Source organism: Beta vulgaris, chromosome 9, assembly GCF_026745355.1.
Source record: "Beta vulgaris subsp. vulgaris cultivar EL10 chromosome 9, EL10.2, whole genome shotgun sequence".
Classification (NCBI taxonomy): Eukaryota; Viridiplantae; Streptophyta; class Magnoliopsida; order Caryophyllales; family Amaranthaceae; genus Beta; species Beta vulgaris.
Window position 1 is genome coordinate 49,041,402 of NC_079210.1, and position 22,095 is coordinate 49,063,496.

A 22,095-nucleotide genomic window follows, 5' to 3' on the forward strand; every position below is an offset into this window, starting at 1 on the left:
TATGGTAAGCAGATATCAGTTTTCATATTTTTTTTATTTTTATTTTTTTAAACCGCTACTCCGAGTAGCGGTTTTACCTAAGTTGAAAAAAAAAAATTCTCCGCACTTATAAACCGCTACTGCAAGTAGCGGTTTTACTAAAAAAAAAAAAATCTCGCGTGCCACCCTACGTGAACGGTACGCAGGGAATTTTAGTTTTTTTGGACATATTTTGAGAACTAAAACCCAATTTTGCATTATCCAAGGAAAAAATTCCATTTAAGTTTCTTACCGTAAAAACAAAGAATAGCAACATGACACAAGCACTTACCTCAAGTACTACAAGTAGTCAATTAGGGATATAGTTCTAATTAAAAACAGTAAAGTTAGTTGGCTCTACTCTTCCCTGAAAGGTTATTTCATTCATCATATAGAGTACCAATTACCAAGGTAGCAGATTTACTTTAAAACCAAGATCTAAATCCCTCCTACAATCCTACATATATATACACCAAAAGTATATAACTTATATATACATCTCTTACCAAACTTAGTTCTAATCCCATTGCCTGAAAAAATAAGAATTTGATCTAAAGTTTCTCCTATGGCTTTTATGAGCACAAAAACCCCTGCATCTAATGGTATTTTTCAATTTTCTTCATTCTTTGCATTTATTTTCTTTTTAATCCTCCTTTCTTTTCTAATTTTACTTTGGTGTTTTTAATCATTTTACTGCAGCTACCTGCATTTCCAATGCAGTTACTTTAAATGGTAACTTTGCATGTATAAAAAAATCCAATTTCAAGAGTGGCTTCACTGAGCTGTCATGGGTTAAGAGGGAAGGATTTCAAATTCAGGGTTTATTTTGCAAAAACCCCAGTTTTATCACTAGTAAGTTTATTTTTCCTTTCATTATTTTGTTTTGGTCTTGTTTCTAATCTATGTCGTTGACTTTTTTCTTTCTTTACATATAATTTTAGTTGATTATTCCTTCTGTTTCAAAATATATTTCTTGTTTTTTTTCACAGTCTCCAAGATATATTTTTGACTTACGATATTTTTTTATTTCGTATTAGTAAAAATACAAAAAATTGATATTATGAATGTATACATTGAGACGAATCTAACAGACCTCACATGAGTATGTTTTAGTCTACATACACGACAATATTTGGTCAAAGTTTGTAAAATTTGACTCTCAAAATAGAAACAAGAACTATATTTTGGAACGGATGAAGTATTTTATTCAACACATTTTCACCTTTATTTGGTGACTAATTTAGGTGTCAGGAAGAGGAATGATAATGGTGGATTAATAGTAAAAGCATTTAGTGAAGAGCAGGAAGCACTGGTGGTTAAATCCTGGAATGCCATGAAAAAGAATGCTTCTGAGTTGGCTCTTAAGTTCTTCTTAAGGTTAATTATATATAATTACAACCCATAAATTTTTTATTACAATGTTTATGTGATAATACAGTTTTATTGATATGAAGGTTTTATTTTTTTGGATATTCAGGGTTTTTGAGATTGCACCCACAGCAAAGAAACTGTTCTCTTTCTTAAGAGATTCTTCTGATGATGTACCTTTGGAAAAGAACCCAAAACTTAAAGCACATGCTTTAACTGTTTTCTCCATGGTAATTACTAATTAGCAAATAATCATGAAAGTTCTTGTCTATTTGGCAAAATTGACATAAAATATCTGAACTTTTGGTGTCTTCTCTATTAAAATCGAGCTTTGCCCAATTCTTCCTTGGGAGAAACATAAAATTGTTCATGCCATGGCTAAACTTAAACCATCTTTTATATAACAATTTTTTTTGACTGATATGAGTCACGAAGGCAGTACAAAATACAAAGAAGTACAAAAAATGTAAGGGGGGATTCGAACTTGTGAACGATCACAACACCTCAATCTTAACCACTAGACCAAGACATCCTTGGTTACAGCATCTATCATTTGTTATGAACATTAATAGTTTTGTGTAAAACATTTGTCATACTTCCTCTGTCCCAAAATATAGTTCTTATTGTCAAAGGACTAACTCAACCAAAAACTTAAGCTGATAGTTGGAATCCCGTGAATAGTTTAATACTCTATCACGACCCCTCACGCGAAAGCCCATTGGGCTTAAAGTGTGGATGCATCACAGACTCCCTCATACCTCTGTATCGTTCCAATTTTATCAGATGTCTCCGAAGAGACGACTCCCTCATACCTGTAGCTAAATATTCCACCTAAAAAGAAGGGGGTGGATGAAATTTGAACCCATGATCTTTACTTTATCCTTTACAAAAATGCCATGGGAGGAACACTATTTTTGTAATGTTCCTCCCTTAGAGAGTTTAGGCATTTCTCATTAAAATCTAAGTTTGTGCCTTGTGGGTATTCTTTTTTTTTTTTTTTTTGTTGACAAGGAAATTTATGATGATATATGACTTTCTTAAGTTGTGAAATCGGTCAAAGTTCTATAAGAACCAATATGGGAAGGGGAATTTTCAAATTTTAGATCATTCATAGACTAATCAAAGATGGGATTAATATGAGAAGACACTCTAAACTTCAGATTTATGATATCGAATTTTGTATTTTTTCCCGTTCTTGTATACCAAGTTAACCAAAAATGACATAATCTTCCTTCTGAATTCCTAAATTCAGACTTGTGAATCTGCTGTCAATTTGAGGAAGGCAGGAAAGGTCACAGTGAAAGAGTCCAACTTAAAGGATTTGGGAACGACGCACTTCAAATATGGAGTGGCTGATGAACATTTCGAGGTAATTCAACATTTTAACTTCTTTCTTGTGCTACTAGTACATTATATGATTATAAATTCATATTGTCACTCTATCATGTTTCCTTGTTGAAAACTACTAGCCCTGTCTGATTTTAGTTGTCATATTACTCGTTCAAATCAGACTCGTGACAATCAATTGCAGACCGGTCTAATTTAACAATACGTTAATCATTGATTCGTACAGGTTGTTAGATTCGCCTTACTCGAAACCATAAAAGAAGCAGTTCCAGAAATGTGGTCAGCTGAGATGAAGGAAGCTTGGAAGGAAGCTTACGATCAGTTAGTTGCTGCTATCAAACAAGAAATGAAATCTCCAGAACAAGCTCTTCAGTGATCAGACTATAAAAAATCTGATGTAAACAAGTAGACATAATGAATTTAGCATTAAGTGTTTCCAATTATGGTACTTATTAGACTTAGGAAGTTGTTACTTTCTTAGGCTAGTTAAAAATGTATGATTGTTTTTAGCATTAGTCCAAATAAGCAAAGATCAGCTACTCTCTAAATGTTATCTAAGAATACCTGTCACTCTTAATTGCATCAGTTTGTCAGATCATATAATAGATAATAGATTCAGTGAATTGAATAAGAGAAAAGAATTTCAGATCAAAATTTTCAATTTCTTTTCCTATCTGTTGGATTTCAGGACCCCTCTTAGATTTGTACAAATATTTGGTACATCCAGCTATCTGAAATCTCAATGTATACATGCATTTATCAACCAGGGGTCCTTCTCTTATAATCAGTCATTGTCTTGCCTCTCTGTTTCTTACTCCGGCGCACGTGTGCTTGCAGGCTGCAGCAGCTAGGGGTTAAATCGTTTTGACTACTGGTGTATACGCGAACAAAAACATATTAATGCAGTTTCAAACACCCTACTATTGACCGCAATTGGCAAGGCCCGGCCAGGTTTAACCGAATAATAATGTGACACGCCAATGGCCCAACCGCAGCTGATACACATTGGTGCACCCTGGCCCGGCCATAAAAAAAGGTCTACAGGAAAACTTGTTTTTCGTCTGCAAACTTTATCTCTTGTTCACAATGAGTTTGTGGTTATATATTCCTTACTGTATCAATGATCATAACAGCAAGAGCATAGTGTTAATGAATTGGGCCCCAAATTTAATTGGTTACATATAAAAGCATGAATAGATCAATAACCTTTTAACATCATATCTGTGGATTTATATGTATGCAAATAATCCAGCTCATAGTGTTAATAATTGAACAAAAAAGTTACAAACAAGGAAATGGTAGAGATAAAGGGTTGTTGCAACTCTTTCTTTCTCTTTTCCCAGTCACTGGATCTCCAAATTTTGGACTTTTGCATAAAACTAGACCTATAATAACAACTGATTGTTGCTGCCCATAACATTCCACTTAACTTTTATACATATATGAGCCATTAAAATGATTAACTGTTGGCCAATTGGCCATATTACATTTCCTTTTTTGACACCAAATTATACAATATGGCATCTCTTTGGGGACATTAGCTTTGCTTTTGGTCCCATCACTTGCAAGTTACAACCAAAACAAGTGAACAACCCCCACCCAAAAAAATAAAATGGTTGCATAATATTTTACATCTTGTTTTTTTATATTTTATTTTGGGTTACATCAAAGGGACGATCTTTAAAAACCGATTCTCCTGCTACCTCGTCGTGCCTGAGGATAGATCGCGGTAATGGCATCAAGACCTGTTAGAACACGACACGAGCTACGAGCTTGTGCAACTATTTTAGCAACATTGGAAGGACTTCTTTTAATGTTAGGGAACCCAAGTGCTATACTAGCTTTAATAGCTAACCCACATAAGTCATGCAAGGTAAACACTTTATTAGCCTCAGAAAGTGGCAAAAGAAAGTATATCTGACCAAGTTCAAGCTCTTCATCATCTAGAATTTGAGGAACAATTGAATCAACATACATTGATTCCGAACTTGCAAGAAAATAATCCGAATTTTGAGAGAGTATTTCGCGTGCTGTGATCGTATGGTTGAACTCTTGTAATCTTCCATCAATATGAATGATCATAATTGTAGGTCTCCAAGAAATGTTGCCATTTCTTTTGGCCATTTGAGAGCTACAAATGCCCATTTAAGAACACAAGAAGAGAGCAAAAAAAAGGAGAGAAAAGTGAGAAATTTGAGAAGTTGATGAAATTGTAGGACAACATGAATAAAAAGGAGCACAAATAATTTGGGATTTATAGAAGTTTTAGGTCCATGGTAGACCCACTTTTGTAAGGACAAAACAAAAGGATTTTCTTAGAAAGGGCAAGTGCACTAAAAAAAAAGGAGAAAAATGTTCAAAAAACAAATACTATTTCAAAAGCTTTGCTACTAGAATGTAATCTTCGCATCATATAGTTGAAAATTATATGGTTCACACAACTTTTTCTTGTTGTTACAAGAACTTTCGGTTATTATAAAACCAGCTTGCAGTGACCGTAAATCGTAATCTAGCGTCAAGCGTGGAATGTGTCAATGGACTTGGTTAGACTTAGACATAACTAAGACATGATAGTGGAAAACTCAAACAGTAAAAAATAAAAAAGTGTTATTGTAAGTAAAAACTTGATTTCTTGTGGTAAAAAGTTTGGTGTTGATACACATTGTGCATGAGTTTCAATTTACAAAGATAGTTACATCTATTTCAATTTTATAGATTACACCATAGATTTTACTCGATCGTCTTCCAACTAGAAACTCATCGATGATAAGAAGATAATAAAAAGAAAAATCTGTTAGAAACAACTTTTTAAATATTTCTCGCAAAAAATTGTATTTTTTTTCTTACCAAAAAAAATACAATTTTTTGCGAGAACTAAAAAAAATTGGCAAAAGAAGACCTTAAGAAGAAAATATATTGAGAGGAATAACCTCGACCCATTTTCCGACATTGACCAAGCATTTTTCAGCATTGACTCTTTAAAAACAGACATGTAGAGTGCACATGAAGTGCATCTCTTATATTTCAACCTTATTTTTCTCCATTTTTCGACTTTGACCAAGTATTTTCCTATGTTGACTTCATCAGTATATGAAGGAAAATCGAGTTGAAACCTAAGAAATGTGGGTTGCTTGCCCTGCCAGGTTTGATTTTAGTGAGTTGAATCCGCAAAATACTTGGTCAATGTCCGAAAAATAGGTCAAGGTTGTTCCTTGGAAAAAAGAATAACGTTAAGGTTGTTTCTCGCAAAAACTTGTATTTAAAAGGTTGCTTATGAAAAAAATTTCTAATAAAAATGATAAAGAAGATACTTTATTTTTTATAACTTTTATCATACACTTGTATGTATCGTGAGTGTGGTGAAATGAAGGCTATTTGCCCTCCAAATTAGAAAATTGAGTAAAATGGAAAAAGCTCTAGATGAGCAAATGAGCAAAAATAGCCTTATGCACATAGCAATTAGTAAGAGTCTATTTCACAAGACTTAACAGGTTCCACTTTATTGAAAGCCGTATGACAATAAAAGAGCTCGTCTCTCTTCATTTATCAGTGTGACTGTGTAAGACACTCACATATATTATATACTATACACTATAGCTTCAACAAATTTCTACAGTTTTCAAATACATGCAATATAGCACCTCAAATTCGGTTCAAGATTACAAACCTTATCTAACATGCACTTGGTATTATACAAGTAGAATCCAAGTTTCCTGACCCCTCTATTTCATGACAACTACTGACAAAAAACGGCGTATTTTTTTTTTACCAGTACGCAACTAAACCCACTAAGCTGGTCAACAAAATTAGAATCCACATAGTCAAAGAATTTCTCACACGGTCACATTTCATAACTTCATTGAATATTTAATTTTCAAAGCAAATTAGCAATGCATTTATCTTTTTTATGTCAATCAAGCCATTCTATTAAGCCTAATCATATTAAGCTTTACGATCTCTGAACTTATTAGTAGGTTTTGATTCGCTTTCCATGTTAAGGCGCGAACCTACATGTGAGTTTGTCCCACATTGAAAAAATAGAAAGAGGATGACTAACGTATAATCTTAACGAGCTACTTTTTCTATTATTAGTTAGTTTTCGGATGAAACTTTATTTGATTTGCCACCAAAAGTGAAAACAATGGATTGATTATTTCAATATCTGTTACTTTAATGGTTTTTAGGCAAAAGCTAGCGCCTCGGAACGTCCGTTAGCGAGATCAACCTGCTAATTCTAAAAACAAAAGATCTTTTGACCACTAAAAGATTTAAAATATTTATGTAAGAATTAAATGTTCGAAAAGACGCTTGTTCTAGAATCTAATTAAAATGTGCTACCAACTCAAATATTACTATATTAGTACTCAGCAATTAAGATGAGTGATTGCTAACAATCTATATCAACCTGCTAATTCTATTACGAATTGAAGTAATTGCAATAGGAAATTAAGTTTATTGATGTACAATTACAAACACGATTGAAACATCAAAATAGATTACTCCAAGCTAAAGTCATCATCAAAGAGAACCCAAATGTCGTATGGCTCATGATCAAGGACTTAGCTGCCAACAGCTATATGTAAGAGAAGATTGTCTGTGATTAAGAAGATTCTAAGGAGAAATTAGTCCTCTAAAATTTGTAATTAAGTTCAATAGAAGCAAATCAGAAAAGCCCACGTCTGTAATTAGTTAAAGTAGGCAAATTTAATTAGATACATATGTAGACCAGCAACAGTGCTACCTGTTTTTTGGAACTAATTAATTAGATTCTGGATTTTGGAATATAGTTAGCTATTGCCAGGATGATTATTACCAAATTAAGGTGGGGTTAACCTGTGATGTTGACGAGAAAGTATTGACAACTCATAGTGAGATGTCAATATGGCATCTTATAAAATTTTTAGTACCAAAGTTAAGTTAAAGTGGTATCAAAATAGAATACTTTGGTACCAACTCTATTTCGCATAAATATATATCAAAATAAAAGAAGGATCCAAATTTCAGTTCGGTACCAAAGTTACATTTTGGTACAAAAGTTCTGTGAGATTCCATTTTGACATCTCACTATGAGACGCCTATAATACCTCGATTTGGTTCTTGTAAGGCACTTTTTCTTACCAATTATGAAAAAAAAGAATGGAATTTTTTATGAAATACCTTGATCTTTGAAATTGTACCAATAACTTTTAGTAAATTAATTTAAATCGAATGGACTACCGTATATCTTTTTTTTATTAGAGGATATTCGATCATAAAAAATGAATTAGGCCAAAAATTATGATGCATTCTGAAAAAATCAAACTTCCATCGAAGAGAAGCAATTGAGAGACTTTCATAAAAATTATCTTAAAACCGATAGTAAAGTTTAAATGAATTATATCGAAAAAGGTCAACCTGAAGGAATTAATAAGCAATCAGGTAGCTATAGTGCTAGTTATTTCTTTGAGCATGTTCTCTTCGGCATAAAACAGCTGAATTGAACTGAATAATTATATGTGAGAATAAAAGTATTCCAGAGCTGAATTAAACTAAATTGAAAATAAACCGGAGATAATAAGTTTTGTGTCTTTCATAATATATTTTTGGTGCAAACCTCTTTCACAATATAATAGACATCATACAAGTTACAACTCATTGAGAGACCAAATCCCATACTCTTGGTTTTTTTTTCTTTCCATTTTGCCCCATTAATTCTTTTTGGAAATTGTGATCGATAAGTCAATTTGTGGCCCTTAGAACCTAACATGAGGATAAGATATCAAAGTGGACAATGAATAATTTGCCTCGTAATTCCCAGGATAATTAAATCATAGCCCAACATTGTCGATGGAGTTAATATTAGAAATAATAGGATACGTCTTTGTTTTTCATGGGAGCTGGTGTTTATCAAATTTTAATTCAAGAGTTTTGAGTATTGGAGCTATCAACTATCAATGTTATGCCCTACAAAAAATATGTCGTTCACTAGTTTTGCACCACATATATTATCATCATTTATATTATATAGATGTATATTTTTTTTGGTGCTAATAACTATATGGATGTATGAAATAGTAGTATATGTGCATAACATTTAAAATACAAATAATAGTCATTTAGTTAGAAATATGAAATATCACTTCAAAGCAAGTTGTATTGCACAATCCCTTAGAAATGCAATAATTCAATACAAGAAAATGTCTCATCAATGATGAGATCTCTTGTCATTAATTTGTGTTTTCTCGAAAATACTTTTTATATTCTAATGTACATATATATAAAATAATTTAAAGGAATTGAAAGATAATATTTTTATTTTTTGAAGACTTCATATGCATGTTGGTAAATAATCTGGGGCGTATCGTCCGGAACAAGAATTAGATTATTTAGTCTAAATCAAAATGCATTTTCAAACAAGTTAAGATTAGAATAGGGTCCATCTATCTTGTTCAATTATCTGTGTGAGTTAACTTGGTAAAAGAGACTATGCATCAATCTGAGACTTGAAAGGATATTTAACCTTAAATGCATTTTATTATTAAGTTTGATAATCATTGTTTGATCATGTTTCTTATTTTAAAAAGAAATTTTCATAAGTTCATATATATATTCATAGCAATAATAATCCAAGATTTACTCCACCTTCAGGGTGTATTCATATTATATTGTTGCCAGCTCTATCATAGTTATTGTGACAGATGCAATTCAAGAAACAAATAACAATAAACAATCGATACAAGAATCAACGTGGTCCACTAACAATGTGTTAGCTACATCCACAATCAGAGGAGAAACGGTTTTATTATGTTTAGGAGAGGGTAAAGATTACAGAATTATTTTTTTTGAGGCAGAGATTAGTAATATGATCTATATAGTATTCTACTAATTAACCTAAACAGATGGGCCTAAACTCGAAACTAAAACAGACCCGATATATTAAATAGCATACACCGAAAAGTAACATCCAACAGAATGTTTCACCCCGACTCGCTCACCGGGCAGTGAGACCCCTGTGAGGTTGTGCTAGATTATTCCTAGCAACAGATAAATAATTCAAGGCATAGTTCAACAATAGTCGTGCAATTGTGGAATAAAAATTTGCATAACATCCAACGTTTTGTATTATTGTAAGCCAAACACTAACACTTGCATACAATTATACAGTTGGACTTCCTTTACATTTATGTTAGCAAACCTCAATTCATGAAATTCACACGCACACGTCTTAGAAATTTAAGTATAGTAAGACAGAGGAGTATGGCGTAGTGGTGCTACCGAGACATCAAGGAGCCAATGACCCCAGCAATAAGAGTTGTGGGATCACCAAGAACAGCTGAAATAACAAACTGCAATGTCATACCAGCCATTTCACAGCATTTTTGAACCTTAGATCCTTTGCTCTTGCTAGTAGTATACCTATGACTATGTGTTTGTAGCAGGGCCCCCTTCAGGCCTGGAACTTCAGGCATCCTCGTCCGACCACGAGCAGTCGTACTCGTACTACTACTACGACTAAGGCCGCGTCCATAGTACAAGTCTTGCCAGCTCTCAATCAGCATATCTTTCACACAAGCTACATGTAGATTGTACTTTTTATCTGATGATCTGTAGCTCCAACTTCGCCCTTTTCTCCCGCATCTATCACATGATGCGCTAACCTTCATCCATATACCAAATTTAATTAGTTGATAGATCAAATTGTACCATTTGCTAGTCTTCAGAAAACAAACAAGTACACAAACTAAAGCCTTGTATACAAAATTCCTACTTACTCATTATGTGGTACATCTCCAATTTAAATCATACGTTTGCTTATGTCAAAGGACCAACTCAATCAAAAGCTTAAGCTGATGGTTGAGTCCCCAGGAAAAAAATCTATACTCTATCATGTCCCCTCACGCAAGAGCCCTTTGGGCTTGAAGTGTGGATGCAGCACATGCTGCCCTCATACCTGTCGCTAAATATTCCACTTAGAAAGGAGGGGTGGATGAGATTTGAACCCGTGACTTTTTTGTCACGCTGGCTCTTGATACCATGTCAAAGGACCAACCCAACCAAAAGTTTAAGCTGATGGTTGAAGCCCCAGGAATAGATCTATACTCTATCAGCTTATACATATGAGGTCATCACATTCCCCGAATATATCAAACATGCATCATTACCTTTATGGCTCGTTAGGTAGTCGTTAATAAATCAGTGTTAATACGGAATTTGGCATTACAATAGCTCAGGTCATATAACTAGAATAAGAGAGGAGACATACATCATAATCTATCACACATCCTAATTCAGATAAGAAACACGATAGTTCACTGAAGAATCTTTGATTAGTAAAACTTATCCTTTCATATGCCCTATGTATTTCATGTAAATAGTTTGATAACAACCTTTCTAAACATGACAATTTACCAACTACTAGGAAACTAACCTCTAACATAAATATGCTATAATAGGAACTCATGATAATGACAAGTAACACTGACCTTCCTATATAGATACATCTTGATATCACCATCATCTAACGCGGTAGGAAGCTTAGCACAACAGGGGTGAAGATCAAAACCACAAGAATTACAATGATATGAAAAACCCGAAACACCCCTTTCGCAAGCATTGCAATAGCGAGGCACGTTCCCAGGTGGTTTCGACACGAAAACAAACGTGCATTTTGGGTAGAATGGGTGGTAGATTACAGGGGTTGGAATGGCACAATGCATATGAAGATCATAATCACATAAGTTGCACTTGTAACAAGATCCTATACCTATCTCTTTACACCCATCACACTTAAAGGGTACTTCTGTAAGATCAATTTTAAGATTGTGTTTTGGGTGACTGTAATGAGATATCTCATTGTATTTCATGTTTTAAGTTAGTATCTCACATCTGAGAATTCTTAACATATAGTATGAAGTATATATAGTATGCTTAGATATTATATGTTTGAAACTTAGATATAATTGGATGGACTTGTAAAATTGGGTATAATTTGTTAGCTTGTGACTGAAGCTAATTGGTATCTAAACTTGTGGAATTCCATGGTGATGTGTGAATGTGCATAGGAATCACCAAGGCTAGAGAATCATAGAGCATAATGTTTCATATTCAAGTCCACATAAGAATATGATCTTCCACTTTATGTAATTTTCTTTTTCTCCTCCTTTTGAAATTGAGCTCTTGATTCCAATTACTTCCTCCGTTTCGTTTTAAGTGCGACAAAGGGGTATTATTCATGAGATATAAAAGATTCATTTGTTGCATTTAAAATGAACGGATGAAGTATATGGTATTGGAGTAGAGAACAGTACAATATATAATGAATTGGTCAAATTGGAAGTATGAAACCTTTCATCTATTGTGATCAAAATTACTTATGTGTTGCTTATGTCATATTTCAAGTTAAAATTCGTCCAAATATTAGCAAATTTTGTAAAAATCACTAAAAAAGCAACAATTTATTTTACCAGACACAAGCAATTAATGCTACCGCCTAGGCGCCTATAAATTGACTAATCTCCGGAAAAAAAAGTTAATGTTATCAGTCAGTCAAATAAGATATATAAACCTGTTAAAATCCTACCTTGTAATATATGATTGTCAAACAAAGCACGGAACAAGCAAAAAGTTTTACAATCTCATTTTGAAAATCATTATAGAAGGTTTCATCTACTTAAGCTACACGGAATGCTAAGATCGAAAAAAGGTTAATGTTATCAGTCAGTCAAATAAGATATATAAACCTGTTAAAATCCTACCTTGTAATATATGATTGTCAAACAAAGCACGGAACAAGCAAAAAGTTTTACAATCTCATTTTGAAAATCATTATAGAAGGTTTCATCTACTTAAGCTACACGGAATGCTAAGATCAAGTCAAGATGCCATTGTGTACAAAGAGATAAGGTCTAAGAGCTCCATCATATATCATGAGAATTAGTAAGTATTAAAGTTACATTTTAGCCAATATATATTTAGTGAATAGTGATCCTAAGTATTGGGAAACGGATAACAGATAAAGCTTGATATGAAGAATAAATTCTCAATACATATTCACAAAGTGCCTAACATCTCCATAATTCTATAAAGTTTTTTTTATCAATTGATAACTAAGCATATGAGATGCTAACATATGCTTTGCTAAGAATGGAGCACACAGCATCCCTGCAGTAAAGCTAAATTATCATCTAGATTAATGAGGTGGAAAAATGAGAATATTACAAATAGAATTGATGCCTACTTTAATCATCTAAGTACGGGTATTCATAAGTATCCGTTCCGGCCGATTCGATCCGTGATCCGGTCGATCCGATCTGATTTTTCGGATATTCGGTTCGATTTTTTAGTTTTTGGATAATTCGGATCGGATATCCAGAAATTTTCGGCTCGGGTACGGATCAACATTTTTCATTTTCAAATATCCAAAATATGGAAAATTTTCGGATTTTTCCAGATATTTTCAAATATCCGATCCGAAATATCCGTTTTCAAGATCAGATATCCGAAATAACCGATGATCTGATCAGATTCGAAACATGTTTTATGAACTTTTCCTTTGAAAATTTCAATTTTTTTAGTTCTCTGATATTCGATGACTCGATCCGAAAATTTCGAATATCCGATACGATGCGAAATTTTTCGGATCACTTTTTTCCCGATACGAAATTTTCGAAAATCCAATCTGATAATATCCGATTTTTTTTGAATTGGATTCGGATTGAATCAGATATCCAAAATGAACACTCCTACATCTAAGTTGTCTCAATACATAATCACTTCACTTAACGTAGAAGTTAAATTACATGTTCACTTTCTAGAAGCATAATATTGCCTATTGGTTCAAATCATGCCACATAGTATCTGATATATGTTCAATTTGAAAGAGAAGCATAAACCAAAAAAGATGCAGTAGACAAGATGATAATAATTTAAAGGGAGAGAAATCTAGAGCCTGTGTTTGATGCCATGAAACATTTGCAAATTGCAATATCTTACCAAAGGGAAAATTCCAAGGATGATGTAAGAGTAGTCCATGACATGATGGAGTTTTTTATGCGCACTGTTTCTGTCTAGAAATTAAGGGTTCTGATTCCTTTGCTTAGGGAGTACCGGGTCAGATTCGAATGTCCTGAGTTCAAAGTCCGTACGCCGGAATCCTGCAAAAGTAACGGTTAGACTGCCCCGGGGGTGGTTCCGGGATCGCCTCTCCGATGCTCAAGTCAGTGATCAAGCTTAGAGAGATAAAGTCTAGAGAGAGATGCTCTGGTTTGTTAGGTAAGAATTCAATACCTTCTCATTGATGAGGGGGTTGAGTATTTATAGTGCTTGGGATATCCCAACTGTAGGCCAGCTGGGGGGCACTGACAGCTGGGATGCACCATCACAGGTGGGGCCCTCTGGAGGTTTAAGGCCTTATTGGGCTTAATTATCCCTGGTAGGCCTAACCCAGGAAATAAGCCCAAACAATTAGCCCCACGCCAGGAATGGGAAACATCGAGGCCTTGCTGAAGTGTCTCCCGTTCGTGGCGGGACCTAGACAGTCCTGAACCCAGGCTGACCTGATCTTTTTAGGGAGAAAAAGGGGGCACGTGCCGACCCAGTCTCCTCAAGGAGGAGGGGGCCAGTGCCGACCCGGTCTCCTTGGGGAGAAGGGCGGCGTGCGCCGACCCGGTCTCCTCAAGGAGAGGGATGGCTAGTGCCGACCCGGTCTCCCCAAGGAGAGGGGTGGCAAGTGCCGACCTGGTCTCCCCAAGGAGAGGGGTGGCATGTGCCGACCCGGTCTCCTTGGAGAGAGGGGGAGCTTGAGTGCCGACCCGGTCTCCCCAAGGAGAGGGGTGGCTCGTGCCGACCCGGTCTCCCCAAGGAGAGGGGTGGCATGTGCCGACCCGGTCTCCTTGGGGAGAAGGGTGGCATGTGCCGACCCGGTCTCATAGGAGAGAGGGGGAGCTTGAGTGCCGACCCGGTCTCGTAAAGAAGTGGAAGGGTATGGCTGGCCTATGGCTCGGACTAAGGACCAATGAGCCCCATGCTTGTCCGAGCCGGTACCCACATTCGCTAAGTCAATCTGGGACTTAGGAAACTCACTCAACCAAGGAGGAGAGCCTCCTTGGGCCGAGCTGGTTGGACGCGGCTCGGATGAGGGGCCAATGAGCCCCATGCTTGTCCGAGCCGGTGCCTGCTCTCGCTAAGTCTATCTGGGACTTAGGAGACTTACTCAACCAAGGAGGAGTGCCTCCTAGGGCCGAGTTGGTTGGACGCGGCTCGGATGAGGGGCCAATGAGCCCCATGCTTATCCGAGTCGGTGTCTGCTCTCGCTAAGTCTATCTGGGACTTAGGAAACTCACTCAACCAAGGAGGAGAGCCTCCTTGGGCCGAGCTGGTTGGACGCGGTTCGGATGAGGGGCCAATGAGCCCCATGCTTGTCCGAGCCGGTGCCTGCTCTCGCTAAGTCTATCTGGGACTTAGGAGACTTACTCAACCAAGGAGGAGTGCCTCCTAGGGCCGAGTTGGTTGGACGCGGCTCGGATGAGGGGCCAATGAGCCCCATGCTTGTCCGAGCCGGTGCCTAAGATTTTGGACCACTGGCTGAAGTGACCGAGCTGGTAACCTTGAGCTGATGAACTAGCAATCTTGAGCTGGTGAACTTAATAGCTCTTGAAACCCAAATGCCACGTGGCAACGGTGGATTATTGGGGTGCTTGAAAACATGGTGGCGATTCAACTTCTGGTCATTTATGACTTTTGTGACGATTGACATTCCTGGAGCTGTGCTTTTGAACAGTTTTGGGCATTTGGAGGCCCATTAAGGTGTGAAAACAAGGCCCGGTCCAAGATGTGACGCGGACACGGAGACCGAGGATTTGCCTATAAGTAGGGAGAGAGGGAGAGATTTTGTCACTTTTACAATCTCTCTCTCTCTCTCTAAATTTGAGTTTTCTGCTCTCTCTCTCTACTTTAGAGCCTTCTCTCTCTAAGTCCGGGTTCCATCTTCTTCGTCCGACCAGGTACGCCTTGTTTTCTTTTTCACTAAGTTTTTCTTCTCTTTCTTTTAATAAAATCGGCCGACCCCCTTCTGTTGATAAATAATGGGGAGCTCGTCCGAGTCAGTGACACCCCCTCCCTCACCTCCTTATAATTTAGCCGAGGAAGTGAAAGGTATGGGAATGGTATTGGTGTCAACTTTAATAAGTTGCCCGGATCCCTCGGCTGTGCCTGAGGCGCTTTCCCTCCCGAGTACTCCTTCGCAAGCCGAGGAGGAGGAGGCCGAGGGTACCATCCCCCTACCCTGGGAGGTGTCCCTGGCCTATCCTCTTCGAGGAGTTACTTAGACAAATATTGTCTGATGGTGTAGTTTGGATAGCTATGCCGGGAGAAGAAGGCGAAGCTTCCACGTCCGGGCGGTTCGTGTATCCAGAGCTTGATCCTAAAGGCGGACCGGGAGCGAAGTTCCCACTTCCGTCATTAATAAAGGCTCTGCTAGAAGACGCCCGAGGCCAAGCGGCCAAGTTTCAGATAAAGGACCCTTACTTGCTGGTCTGACCCGATGCCAGCCATACCATTCTGACTCCACCTCCCGGATGCACTGCCTTCTATTACAAGGCCATGGAGCTGGGCCTGAGGTTCCCGCTGACCCAGTTCGAGAAGGACATTCTGAACGCCTACAATTTATGCCTGGGTCAGCTCTCTCCGAATTCGTGGGGTGGAATCTTGGCCGTCCAGGTAATCTTGCACGTCATCGGTGTCAAGCCGACCCTACCTCTGGCGGCATATGTATAAGTTGTTCGAAATGCCAGCCGGGGATCACGGTCCGGGCTGGTGTGCTTTCCAGGCTCGGCGGGGCTACCGAACAGTCCTTGATCTGCCCACTTCTCAGAAGGGGTTCCGCCGAGGGTTCGCTTTTGTATACCATGGTGGGGAATGGGGCATCCCCACTGTGCCTCCGTTGCCGAGCCAAACCACTGCTTGAATTTCAAGGTGCCTGAGCTATCCGACGAGGAAGCCGTGGCCGCTATTTATATGCAGCTGGAGGCCAAGATAGTTGATGGTGGCGAGTTTTGAGCAGGGAATGGCTCCCGAGCTGCAAACTTTTCAAAACGAGCATTTCTTGGCGGCCTTCGGCTTGAGTCCGCCTTTCTAAGGGTAATTCGGAAGAGGGGTCCGGTTGACTTGTTATTTATGTTTTATTTGACATAGTTTTAACTCTTATTTCCTTTTGCAGAAGCTTCTCTTGCTTCCTTAAGAAACCGACCAAGAAATGGCAGAACGTCTGACCTCCGCTGCTCTGAAAGCCGCCGATTAGGGCGAGATGAAGGCCAACAAGATTAACAAGCCTTCCAAGCCAAAGGTAAGATCCTTCTTTATTCCGACCGGTTTAATCTAGTCTTTCCTTATCTCACCAACTCTTCATATGTTTTGCAGGATCCTTCCAACCCTAAGCCGAGGAAGCGCAAGGAAGAACCGAGGAAAGGGTGGAGATGACGAGAAAGCCTTGGCGAAGGCTCGGACCGAAAAGGAGGCTTCGGCCAAGAAGGAAGGCAAGAGCCTTCTGTGGAAGTGAACAGCCCCCGCCCGGCTTCTGGGGATGAAAATACGCACATTTCCCTTCATCCAGAGGATTTCGAGCCGGTGCGTAGCCTGAGCCATGTACAGGGGACCTCGCATACCGAGCAGACCTTATCCGAGGCGCCGGTCCCCTTTACTGAAATGTCCAAGACGGACAAAGACAACGGATTGCCAGTCGCCTTGGAGATACTGGTTACCCAAACCGACCGAGATCATATCAACGCGGTAAATGGGAGGAACGAGTCGAGCGAACTCTTTCGCTCCTGGATGGACGTAAGTACCTTTGCCTTACTCCTCTTTTTACTTCTTTATTGCTACTTTTTAACTGGTCTTTGTTTTGCAGTTTTCCATCCGGATGACTAAAGTAGCCGAGGACCGGCTGCGCTGGTGCAAGAGGTCCAGAGCTTGAAAAGGCGGCTCGGAAGCACTTCGACGAAGTTTATCAGGCCAAGGAGGCCTAGCGTCTGGCCGAGCTTCGCTTGGAGGAGGCCAACAATAAAATTGACAAGGGCGAGGCGACCTGGAAGCAGGAGAGAGAAGACTGGAAGTGGAAAGGCCAACCTTTCTCTTGCCAAAGAAAATGCCGAGTCTGCCAAGGTCACGGCCGAAACCAAGCAAGCTCAGGCCGAGAAGGAATTGGAGGAGGTCCGGCTCAAACTCTCTGCGGCCGAGGCCCAACTAAAGGAAGTTCAAGCGGCCGCTTCTCGCTCTCAGGAGGAGTGGTTCAAAGCCTGGCAGAAGTCGGACGACTGTACTGACTTCTGCGCTGAGGTGGGCCAATCCTCCCATAAGATGGGCGAGGACGAGGCGCTCTCCAAGCTAAGGGAAGCCTTGGCCGACTCCTGCCCTGAAGCTGACTGGAATTCAGTCTGGTCTCGCTATCAGGAGTTGGCTGAGCCGAGGCAGCCGAGATTAAAGCCAAGATGGCTGAGGAGATGAGCTCGGATGATGAGTCTGATGATGAGAAGAAGGTGCTGCTAGCACCGAGCCCCCTCCTACCGAGCAACCTGCCGCTGAGCAACCTGCCGCTGGTCCTTCTTCTTAGCTGCTTTAGGATTTTATCTATGTTTTTGCCATGTTGGCTTTTTGTTTTAGCTTTTCTGCTTTCGACCTGTATTTTTGTAAACTTTGGTTGTATTTTGCAACTTTTATCAATTGGAATACAACTACTATTTTGCAACTTGCCTTGCACTTTTTCGTTACTTGCAATATTACAGCATTGAATAGGCAATAAACTGGTTAAGTTTTGCTTTTTTGATCAAAATAATGAGACTGGCTAAGTCTTTTATTTCTGGGGTAGAAACTCGACTTGGTACATGGACTGGTTAAGTCCGAGTTACAATTGGATTTGTTCGCTAAACCGACCAGGTAGTGCTGGCCTTACAACATGCCCCTAGTGCAAGTAATGAAAAGAATTTAAACATAGAATCTTTTGAGATTGTCTAAGTTCCAAGGTCGAGCCAGGGGGACCCCTTCGGGAGATTCGAGTCGGAATGTCCCTGGCTTGATGACTCTGTAACCTTGTAAGGGCCGTCTCCAATTTGCCCCCAACTTCCCTTTGAGATGGGAAAGTCCGGTGGCTTCGACCTTTCGAACGACCCAGTCGCCTAGACCGATTGGCCGAGGCTTTACTCGCCTGTTAAAGTGCCTCGTGATTCTTTGCTTGTACCGGATGGCTTGTAGCAAAGCATTGCCTCGGGTTTCTGGCAACAGGTCTAAGTTGACGGGCTTTTCTTCTTCATTTTGGTCGAACTCATAGAATGTCATCCGAGGGGAGGGGATTCCCACCTCGACCGGAAGGACAGCTTCGCTACCATAGACCAAGCCGAAAGGGGAGTGCCCCGTGGCTTCTTTCACTGTTGTTCGAGCCGACCAGAGTACTCCGGGTAGGTCGTCTACCCATGCCCTTTAGCTGCATCAAGGGATTTTTGATACCCTTTAGGACAATTTTATTGGCTACTCGGCTTGCCCGTTGGTCTGAGGGCGGGAGACTGCCGAGAACCTTGTTTGAATGCCGAACCGGGCACAATACTCTCGAGTCGGCCCGCTGTTGAACTGTCGGCCATTGTCGATACCAAGGCTCTTGGAATCCCGAACCGGGTAATGATATTCCTCCATATGAACAGCTGAACCTGCTTGTCAGTAATTGACGCTAGTGGCTCGGCTTCAGTCCACTTGGTGAAGTAATCAATAGCCACAATCAGGAACTTCCTTTGCCCAGAAGCGGGGGAAAAGGTCCGAGCAGGTCCATGCCCCACTTGTCGAAGGGCAGGACTGCTTGAATGGTGGTGAGGGGAGTGGCAGGCGCCCTTGGAATGTCCGAGTGAATCTGGCAGGAGGGACACCGCGGACTAAGTCCGAAGCATCAGCTTTCAAAGTAGGCCAATAGTATCCTGCTCTTAGCGCCTTTCCGGCTATAGTTCACCCCCTTGATGGCTTCCGCAGGCTCCTTGGTGTATTTCCGGAGGACATAATTTCCTTCCTCGGGAGTTATACATTTGAGGAGGGGATGAGTGAAGGACTTTTTATAGAGCTGCCTTTCATGCCAAAGGAACCAACCTGACTTATGCTTAATCCGGTCGGCTTCTTTAGGATCGTTGGGTAAGGTCCCGTCTCGCAAGTACTCCACAATTTCACCCATCCAGTTTGAGGATCGATTGAGTACGAGCTGCTCTTTGGCATTTATGCTAGGCTCCTTCAATACTTCCCAAGTTATGGTTCTGGGGGCCGACCCTCAGCAGAACTAGCCATCCGAGCCAGTGCATCAGCTTGCTGATTTTCCGAGCGAGGAATGTGGGTAATCCGGAATCCGGACAACCTTGCAATGACGGCTCGGGCTTTGGCCAAGTACATCCTCATGTTATCCTCTTTGGCCTCATAGTCTCCGGAAATCTGACCCACTATTAGCTGTGAGTCGGACTTGGCTATGATTGATGTTGCCCCAGCTAGGATGCATAGCTGTATTCCGAGGATGAGGGCCTCATATTCGGCTTCATTGTTAGATCCGAGAAATTCGAACTTAACAGCATACTCAATTTTTTCTCCGACCGGAGGTTTGATGACCAGCCCAGCTCCACAACCACTCTTTGTGGATGATCCATCAACAAGCAACTCCCACTCCTCTTGCGAACCGACCGGGGGTCGAGTTGCGCATTCAGTGATGAAGTCAGCGAGTGCTTGGGCCTTGATGGCCCTTCGGGGCTCGAACTCGAGCCCAAATCTGCTAACTGGTCTGCCCAATCGCTCATCCGACTCGAGTGATTTCTATTCTCAATAAGCTTCCGGAGCGGTTGTCCGGTTAGGACTTTGATGGGATGTGCTTGGAAATAGGGCTTGAGCTTCCGGCTCGCCATCACCAAGGCAAAGACCATTTTCTCAACATCGCTGTACTTCGCCTCGGCCCCCCTATAGGCGTGGCTGATGAAGTAAACAGGATGTTGCTTTCCTTCTCGCTCGGCTATTAGGACGGCGCTAAGAGCGTAGTCCGAGACAGCCAAGTAGATAAACAGGGGTTCCCCCGGCAAGGGGGAGATCAGTTTGGGCAAAGATGCCAAGTGATTCTTGAGGTCAGCGAAGGCTTGCTCGGCTTCGTCATCCCATGCGAACTCTTTTCGCTTCAGGGCCTTGAAGAACAACAAGCTTTTATCGGCCGACCGGGAGAGGAACCGACCGAGTGCCGCTAAGCAGCCGGTTAGGCGCTGTACTTCCCGAACATTCCGAGGCGATTTCATTTCTAAGACCGCTTTGATTTTGTCCGGGTTGGCCTCTATACCTCTCTCATCTACTAGAAATCCGAGGCACTTTCCCCCTTTAACCCGAAGACGCATTTTTTAGGGTTGAGCATCATTCGGTATTTCCTTAGGGTGCTCAGCGTTTCTTTCAGATCTGCAGGGTGATCCGACTGGGCCTTGCTTTTGACTATCATATCGTCAACGTATACCTCAATGTTCCGACCCAATTGGTCGCTGAAGATTTTGTTGACGGTTCGCTGATATGTCGCCCCGGCATTTTTGAGGCCGAACGGCATCATTTTGTAGCAGTAGACCCCGAGGAGTGATGAATGCTGTATGAACCCTATCCTTCTCGGCCATGGGAATTTGATGATAGCCGGCATTTGCATCCATGAAGCTGAGAAGGGCGTGCCCTGCCGTTGAATCGACCAGCCTATCGATCTTTGGCAGAGGGTGATTGTCTTTTGGGCAGGCTTTGTTTAAGTCGGTGAAGTCGACACACATTCGCCATGCCCCACTCGGCTTTTTGACCAAAACCACGTTGGCCAGCCACTCCGAGTATTGGCATTCTTCTATGAAGCCCGCTTCGAGCAGCTTCTTGACTCTGCTGCTGCCGCGGCATTTCTTTCGGGACCTTGGTGTTGAGCTTTTGCTTGATGGTCTGAACCCCTCTTTAATGTTAAGCTCATGACACATGATTTTCGGGTCGAGCCCCGGCATTTCTGTGGCCTCATAGGCGAAGACATCTTGGTACTCCGTGAGCACTTGGATGATATCTTGCCTTGTTTGCGAGTCCATGGCCTTGCCTACCCTGACAGTCCGACCGGGGTCCTGGCCGATCGCGACTTCTTCGTCATCCTCGGCTGGCTGAGGACGCTCGTATTGCTTGGGGTTTTCAGTTATGTACACCCGAGGCTGGTTGAGGGCTGACCCCCTTCGTATTTTCTTTTTTTCGAGTCCTTTTGGACGTCGTTGTCCGAGTCCTTTTGGACGTCGTTATTTTTGAGGCTATTCACATAGCACTCTCTTGCGGCCTGCTGGTCGCCTTGAATTTTTCCTACCTTCCCGTCATCAGTCTCAAACTGCAAGAGGA

At 40.5% G+C, this 22,095-nt stretch overlaps 3 protein-coding genes across 4 annotated transcripts; 1 reads left to right on the top strand and 2 right to left on the bottom strand.

The window, feature by feature from the left end:
* Window positions 1-389: 389 nt before the first annotated feature.
* On the top strand, window positions 390-3,765 carry LOC104904412 (hemoglobin-2-like). Of its 2 annotated transcripts, XM_048635728.2 has the most exons (7): window positions 390-620; window positions 718-870; window positions 1,263-1,395; window positions 1,496-1,616; window positions 2,639-2,755; window positions 2,960-3,130; window positions 3,571-3,765. In XM_048635728.2, the coding sequence occupies exons 1-6, from the start codon at window positions 584-586 to the stop codon at window positions 3,107-3,109; spliced, it is 711 nt and encodes a 236-aa protein (XP_048491685.1). In that variant the 5' UTR covers window positions 390-583; the 3' UTR covers window positions 3,110-3,130; window positions 3,571-3,765. The 2 variants fall into 2 exon arrangements, with proteins under 2 accessions (XP_048491685.1, NP_001290019.1); NM_001303090.1 differs by lacking the exon at window positions 3,571-3,765 and having other exon boundaries at window positions 537-620; window positions 2,960-3,361.
* Window positions 3,766-4,413: 648 nt separating this feature from the next.
* Window positions 4,414-4,878, bottom strand: LOC104904416 (hypothetical protein). Its single transcript, XM_010692659.3, has one exon. The coding sequence runs from the start codon at window positions 4,876-4,878 to the stop codon at window positions 4,414-4,416; it is 465 nt and encodes a 154-aa protein (XP_010690961.1).
* A 4,917-nt stretch (window positions 4,879-9,795) lies between these two features.
* Window positions 9,796-11,626, bottom strand: LOC104904417 (hypothetical protein). Its single transcript, XM_010692660.4, has 2 exons — window positions 11,196-11,626; window positions 9,796-10,370 (listed from the first exon to the last, which is right to left on the bottom strand). Exons 1-2 carry the CDS (start codon window positions 11,574-11,576, stop codon window positions 9,984-9,986), a joined length of 768 nt encoding a protein of 255 aa, XP_010690962.1. The 5' UTR covers window positions 11,577-11,626; the 3' UTR covers window positions 9,796-9,983.
* Window positions 11,627-22,095: the final 10,469 nt, after the last annotated feature.